General features: G+C 41.3%; 1 protein-coding gene across 3 annotated transcripts in view; it reads right to left on the bottom strand.

Moving 5' to 3' along the window:
- The window catches only part of LOC102485450 (succinate dehydrogenase [ubiquinone] cytochrome b small subunit, mitochondrial), a 117,393-nt gene that overhangs the window by 4,121 nt on the left and 105,116 nt on the right, over positions 1-8,156 (bottom strand). For all 3 annotated transcript variants that reach the window (XM_006150995.3, XM_014588810.2, XM_006150996.3), the window contains one exon: positions 4-29. In XM_006150995.3, the coding sequence (XP_006151057.1) occupies positions 4-29 (26 nt within the window). The remainder of the gene's footprint in view (positions 1-3; positions 30-8,156) is intronic.

Raw genomic sequence — 8,156 nt, 5'->3', positions numbered from 1 at the left:
GGGAAAGATCTGGCTACTGAATTATAGACCTGTTAGGGAGAGAAAAAGAAACAGGGAAAAATAGTCATTCATAGAACAGTAGTATGTCCCAATAATTTAGATCCCGTCAACATTATTGGCATTCCTAAATAATTACATAAATTAAAATTTCCATTTATTAATTTATTTAACAAAGAAGGTCTTCAGAAAGTTCACCCAAAACGTACATGATGAAAAAGAATGCCTGTATTTCAAAAATTTGGGGGCACCAAAGTAAACTCACACTTTAATTTCATTTTTCTACAAACTTTTTGAAGTCCCCTTATATTTGCCGAGTGCCTACTACAGGCTAAGCATTATTTTATTATGTGGAAATACAACAGTAAACAAAGTCAAGTCTAGTTTCATGGAACTTGTAGTCCAGTGGAAGAATGATAACAAACTTAAAAAATTAGAAAATATTTTTTATCTAACTAGCATCAAATAAACAAATAATTAAATAACCAAAGGTCTGAGGGATGAGAGTAACGAGAGGTGTTCTCTTCTTCAGGTTTGGTCAGGGTAGACCTGTGTGGGAAAAAAAGAGTCAACTCAGCAGGCCTGGGTTGCACAAACTCTGAACATTTTCAAGGAAGTTCTGTTTTCATAAATGACCTCTGGCTGGCTCCTAGGAACTGAGAACTTGGGATGCTCTGTCTTATAAGAGTGTTTTCTGCATGCAAGAACTCTTGAGTCACACTGTACTACTTTGCCCAGATAGTTAATGCTAACAATGTGATTTATAACGAACATGTACGTTCCCTTGGGGGTCTGGAACTTCAGTAACTGAGATTAGTCATGTAGAGCCTGTATGCCTATGTGAGTGATCCCCATTAAATACCCCACCCATCAGATTTGGGTGAGCTTCTGTGACAGGCATTTCATACTTGTCACAACCAGTTCCTGGAAGGACTAAGTATGTACTTGTGGCTCTACTGGGAGAGAGAGGATTCTTAGAAGCATGCACCTTGTTTCCTCCAGACTTCAGCCCATGTGCCTTTCCCACTGCTGATTTTGCTTTGTACCTCTCAGTGCCATGAGCATGACTATCTGCTGAGTCCTATGAGTCCTTCTAGGCAATCATCAAACTTAAGGGTGATCCTGGGAATGCGTAACACACCCTATGTGCAGAGATAATGTTTAAGCAGAACACACAAATATTGTGTCATCAGAAAAGTCATGACATTATTTTTCTATATTTTCTATGCAAAAATGCATCATGACTTTTCCGACAATCCAATAAAATAAGTGCATTTTTTCCTGACAATTTGTGTTTTAGCTACATTTTCCTCTCCTGAAATACTATAAGATGGTGAAAAAAACCGTGCCATTTCCCTTATACTCAATCTGTATTATTTCTGTATTGTCTGGAAATGTTTTTACTGAGTAAAGGTTTAGTGCCATTCTTAAACTTCACAGAGAGGAGTGGAGGTTTTTTTTTTTTTTTTTTTTTTTTTTTTTTTTTTTTTTTTTTTTTTTTGACAGAGAGGTAGCTCTTAAAAATGGTTTTTAAACAAGTTTAAACTTGTTTTTCTTTTGCAAAACCAGAGCTAAACAAAAGAGACTTCGTATAATATGAGATTAGATAATGTGGATCAGCCTTCCCAATAAAAATAGCTAGAGGGACTGGCAGATGGCATAATGGTTATGTCACTGGATTCCCACATAGTCGACCATGGTTCAAGTTCCAGAATCAGTGGCTTAAAACTCACACTGAGTGCATGTGTGTATGTGCCCAAAGTCCCAAGAGGAGACTAGAAGAGAAGGGACTACAGTGTGGCTATCCCACCGGGGGGTGATTTCTCACTTTCTGTCTGTCTCTCTGTTTCTCTGGCAACTGCACACTATAGCAAAAGTCTCTCTTAAAAGAAAAAAATGGGGGCAGTAGCATGGGGGTTAAGGGTGCTAGACTCCCACGTGGCCAAACGTGGTTCGAGTCACAGACCTGGTGACTTGTTTTCTCACCTTCCCTCTCTCTCACACTGTCCTTCTCTGGTCAAATTAAAATAAATAAATAGATAGATAGATAGATAAAGTTAAATGAAATATTTCTTAAAAAAAAAAAAATGGAGGGACCAGCAGTTGGTGTAATGGCTATGTCTCTGGACTCCCATGTAATCGACCACGGTTCGAGTCCTGGACTGGGTGGCTTAAACTAAAACCGGGCATGTGTGCGCGCGTGCATGCCCAAGATCCCGACAGGAGAATGGAGGAGAAGGGATTGTGGTGTGGCCAACCCCCTTGGGGGGAAATTTCTCACTTTCTGTCTCTGTCTCTCTCTGTCTTTCTGGCAAGCACAAGCATCCTATAGCAAAGAAACAAAACAAAACAAAACAAAAAAATAAACCTCTCCAAAATAAAAAAAAAAAAGGAACAGCTAGAAAAGCTAGACAAATGTTTACAACTAAAGCTCTTTGAAGGCATTGGTGAACTAAAAAGGGAGTGAAGGACATGAAGATTTAGAAGAAGGAAGCCCACAGAGATAAATTAGATATTGAAGGCAACTTTCCCCCTACTGATCTAAAGAGTTGCTCAATAGGAAATGTAGATCAAAACCACAATGAGATACCATCTTGAACCCATTAAAACGGCTACTATTAAGAAAGAAAGAAAAGAAAAGAAGTATTGGTGAGAATGTGAAAAATCAGAAAGCGTGTGCATTGCTGGTGAGAATGAAAAGCGGTACAGCCACTGCAGAAATTAGTTTGGCAGTTTCTCAAAAAGTTATAGACAGAATTATCATATGAGCCCAATTCCACTTGTAGATACATACCCAAAATAATTGAAAACAGAGATTAAAACAGACGTTGTAAGCTGGCCTCACATGGCTGATCGTGGTCTGAATCCTGGCCTAACAGCCTGAAAAGCATGCCAGACGTGTGTATACGTATGCCCAAAATCCTGATGGGATGGAGAAATGGAGGAAAAGGGATTGTGGTGTGATCATGTCCCATGGGGAGATGCTTTTCCCTCTCTAATGGACACATGTGCCTTCTGGAAATTTAAAAAAAAAAAAAAAAAGAAGGAGAAAGAAAACAGATCCTTGTATACCAGTGTTCATCGCAGCATTATTCACAATAGCCAAAAGGTGAAATAACCCTAATATTCATCAACAGATAAATAAATAAACAAAAAACAAAAGGTACTCATACAATGGAATATTTTTCAACCTTAAAAAGGAATAAAATTCTGGGGACCAGCAGTTGGCATAATGGCTATGTCGCTGGACTCCCACGTAGTCGACCACGTTCAAGTTCCGGACCCAGTGGCTTAAACTCACGCCAGGCGCGTGTGCATGCGTGCCCAAAATCCCAAGAAGAGAATGGAGGAGAAGGGATTGTGGCATGGCCATCCCCACTGGGGGGTGATTTCTCGCTTTCTATCTCTCTGTCTCTGTCTGTCTGGCGAGCGCACGTGCCCTATAGCAAAATAACCTCTCCAGAAAAAGAAAAAAAAAAAAGGAATAAAATTCTGACGTATGCCATGACATGCATAAAATCATTGTTAAGTAAAATAAGCTAGACACAAAAGGACAAATATTGTGTGATTCCACTAATATGACGTGCCTAAAATAGAAAAATTCACAGAAATAGGAAGTAAAGGAGCCTGCAGATGACACGAAGGTTAAGGCGCTTCATCCCACATGGCTGGATGAGCAGTTCAAGACCCAGACCCAGTAGCTTGAAAATCACACCAGGCACGTGTGTGTGCATGTTCCAAATCCTGAGAGGTCAATGCAGGAGACGGGACTGCAACGTGGCCATCTCCCCTGAGAGGTTATATTTGACTTTTCCTCTTTCTCTGTCTCTCTGTGTCTCTCTCCTGTGAGCATACATGCCCTATAGTGAAAACTACAAAAAAAGAAAAGAAAGAAATAGGGGTCAGATGGTGGCATGGTGGTTCAACCACTGGACACTCCCACATGTTCAACCATGGTTTGAGTCCCGGACTTGGGGCTTACTTTCTCACTTTTCCTCTCTCTTTCTCTGTGTCTCTTTCTGATCAAATTAAGATAAATAAATGAATAATTTTTTTAAATTTAAGTAAATAATTCTTTAAAAAGGAAAGAAAGAAATAGAAAGTAGAAGAGAGGCTACCAGGAACTGGGGGCAAGAGAGAAGAAAGAGTTATTATTTCATGGGGACAGAGTTTCTATCAGGGATGATGAAAATGTTTTGGAAGCAATAGTGATGATGGTTGTATAACACTGTAAATATATTTAATGCCACTGAATTGTACACCTAAAAATTGTTCACATTGTTTAAAATGGTAAATTTCTTGTTATAGATATATTCACACACATATAAACATGTATGTATATGTCTACAAAAAAGTAATACACAGAGATCCCATGTAGTCCTCATCTAGTTTCACCAATGGTAACAACTGCATACCCACAATGCAATAGCACAACTGAGAAATTTACACTGATACAATCACCAACCTTATTCAGATTTTACCAATTTAACATGTACATGTGTGTATGTGTGCATTGACCTGTGCTATGCTATTTTATCATTTATAAATTCTTGCGACCGCTACCACACTCGAGATACAGAACAGTTCCATACCATAGGAATCCTTCATGCTATATATTTTTTAAAGGATATATTCACAACAACTCCCCCCAGCTCTTTACCTTTATCAGAAGAGATTTTGATCATTTTGAGGGGTTAGAGAGACAAAAGTTAGAGTTCAGGAATTGCCAAAAATGAGAGGCTCTAGTAAACCTTTGTGTTGGGACCTCATAAGTCTACACCCCAGGAATAAGGATAAACAAGAAATAGTCCAGCTTGCATAGGGGCTGAATCCTGCTTCAAATTATATAAGCAAATGAACATTTTCTCAGAGGCAGACAGCATCATCTTGGGTCTCGAACTACTTCTATAAATTTTCAAACATAACGTTGTGCATATAATAAAAAAAGCAAAAGCACATGAAAAGATGAGACAGTATGATTAAAAAACAAGATAAACAATGGATGACAGAAATAGAGCCAAGTAACAGTTATCAGATTTCAACTATTCAGAATATGAAGAATTTCTTTTTTAAGTTGAGAATAGTAGCGGAGAACTATAAATTACAAAAGAGAAATAAATCCAAATTCTAAAACTTAAAAATAAAATTAACTTAAAAAAATTAATGATTTGGTTTAACAGGACACTAGACACAACCAAAGAGAGAATGTTTAAACTGTAAGATAGATAAAAAGAAAATATCAAAAGTATGCTTAGAGAAAGAAAATAGGAAATATAAGACAAACATAAGTGACAGAGACAGAATGAAAAGGAGTAGCATATATGTATTGCAATCCCAGAAAGAAAGGAACGGATTTAGAAGATGCTACAGTGACAGTCCATCTTGATATTCCTTCCAAGAAACTCAAGTATGTGGATATTTTATTTTTCTAGAAAATAATACAGAATAAATATCTTCATCATCTTACCATGAGAAGATGCCTCAAACGGGACATACAACATACTAGTCATCAAGTTAAAAGACTAATGTACTGGACTATATGGAGACTACTTTTTGCCTGATTTTCCTTCAAACCTAAAATTGTTTTAAAAAAAAAAGTCTAGCAGACAGCTCCATGGCTCCTGTGATCTAGCCATTTGGGGAGAAAGGAAGATGTCCCACTGATAACTGGGCCTCCAGCATCCAAAACTCGCGTGAACAGCCCTTCTTCAAGAGCCAGCCAGCTCCATGGCTCCTGAGATCTAGCCATTTGGGGAGAAAGGAAGATGTCCCACTGATAACTGGGCCTCCAGCATCCAAAACTCGCGTGAACAGCCCTTCTTCAAGAGACAGCCAGCTCCATGGCTCCTGAGATCTAGCCATTTGGGGAGAAAGGAAGATGTCCCACTGATAACTGGGCCTCCAGCATCCAAAACTCGCGTGAACAGCCCTTCTTCAAGAGACAGCCAGCTCCATGGCTCCTGAGATCTAGCCATTTGGGGAGAAAGGAAGATGTCCCACTGATAACTGGGCCTCCAGCATCCAAAACTCGCGTGAACAGCCCTTCTTCAAGAGACAGCCAGCTCCATGGCTCCTGAGATCTAGCCATTTGGGGAGAAAGGAAGATGTCCCACTGATAACTGGGCCTCCAGCATCCAAAACTCGCGTGAACAGCCCTTCTTCAAGAGACAGCCAGCTCCATGGCTCCTGAGATCTAGCCATTTGGGGAGAAAGGAAGATGTCCCACTGATAACTGGGCCTCCAGCATCCAAAACTCGCGTGAACAGCCCTTCTTCAAGAGACAGCCAGCTCCATGGCTCCTGAGATCTAGCCATTTGGGGAGAAAGGAAGATGTCCCACTGATAACTGGGCCTCCAGCATCCAAAACTCGCGTGAACAGCCCTTCTTCAAGAGACAGCCAGCTCCATGGCTCCTGAGATCTAGCCATTTGGGGAGAAAGGAAGATGTCCCACTGATAACTGGGCCTCCAGCATCCAAAACTCGCGTGAACAGCCCTTCTTCAAGAGACAGCCAGCTCCATGGCTCCTGAGATCTAGCCATTTGGGGAGAAAGGAAGATGTCCCACTGATAACTGGGCCTCCAGCATCCAAAACTCGCGTGAACAGCCCTTCTTCAAGAGACAGCCAGCTCCATGGCTCCTGAGATCTAGCCATTTGGGGAGAAAGGAAGATGTCCCACTGATAACTGGGCCTCCAGCATCCAAAACTCGCGTGAACAGCCCTTCTTCAAGAGACAGCCAGCTCCATGGCTCCTGAGATCTAGCCATTTGGGGAGAAAGGAAGATGTCCCACTGATAACTGGGCCTCCAGCATCCAAAACTCGCGTGAACAGCCCTTCTTCAAGAGACAGCCAGCTCCATGGCTCCTGAGATCTAGCCATTTGGGGAGAAAGGAAGATGTCCCACTGATAACTGGGCCTCCAGCATCCAAAACTCGCGTGAACAGCCCTTCTTCAAGAGACAGCCAGCTCCATGGCTCCTGAGATCTAGCCATTTGGGGAGAAAGGAAGATGTCCCACTGATAACTGGGCCTCCAGCATCCAAAACTCGCGTGAACAGCCCTTCTTCAAGAGACAGCCAGCTCCATGGCTCCTGAGATCTAGCCATTTGGGGAGAAAGGAAGATGTCCCACTGATAACTGGGCCTCCAGCATCCAAAACTCGCGTGAACAGCCCTTCTTCAAGAGACAGCCAGCTCCATGGCTCCTGAGATCTAGCCATTTGGGGAGAAAGGAAGATGTCCCACTGATAACTGGGCCTCCAGCATCCAAAACTCGCGTGAACAGCCCTTCTTCAAGAGACAGCCAGCTCCATGGCTCCTGAGATCTAGCCATTTGGGGAGAAAGGAAGATGTCCCACTGATAACTGGGCCTCCAGCATCCAAAACTCGCGTGAACAGCCCTTCTTCAAGAGACAGCCAGCTCCATGGCTCCTGAGATCTAGCCATTTGGGGAGAAAGGAAGATGTCCCACTGATAACTGGGCCTCCAGCATCCAAAACTCGCGTGAACAGCCCTTCTTCAAGAGACAGCCAGCTCCATGGCTCCTGAGATCTAGCCATTTGGGGAGAAAGGAAGATGTCCCACTGATAACTGGGCCTCCAGCATCCAAAACTCGCGTGAACAGCCCTTCTTCAAGAGACAGCCAGCTCCATGGCTCCTGAGATCTAGCCATTAAAAAAAAATTTTCAGAAGAAAAAAAAAAAGGCATTAGAAATACCTATTTGATGACTGCAGTTAAGCTATATAGCCCTAGTTAGGTGCTACTTTACAGTATGTTCATTCTATTCACTGAGGTTTATGCCTAAAGTCAGTCTTGTGTTCATGGATATGTACATATCAGCTGTGCTTGCTATTGAAAATATTTAGATTTATTAAGATATTTAGTGAAACAATGAAATGGGGGAGGCATAGAAAGCAACAATAGATACCAGACACAGTGTGGGAGGAGGGTGGGAGATGGCAGAGGGCGAGATAGGGAATCAAGGATGGGAAAAAAGGCAAAATATACAGAAAACAAGAAATGGAAAATGATTTGTTGACAATAACACATATGTTGATGTGCTTGATTGAGCCAATATACAGTGTATTCTCAATGGAAAAATCTCATTTTGTATGCTATAATGATGTACAGTGAATGAATGTAAATAAAAAAAAAAATGTA

Source organism: Tupaia chinensis, unplaced genomic scaffold (assembly GCF_000334495.1).
Source record: "Tupaia chinensis unplaced genomic scaffold, TupChi_1.0 Scaffold000311_2, whole genome shotgun sequence".
Taxonomy (NCBI): Eukaryota; Metazoa; Chordata; class Mammalia; order Scandentia; family Tupaiidae; genus Tupaia; species Tupaia belangeri.
Note: the sequence above shows the minus strand (reverse complement) of the source record. Positions and strands in the feature narration are given on the sequence as shown.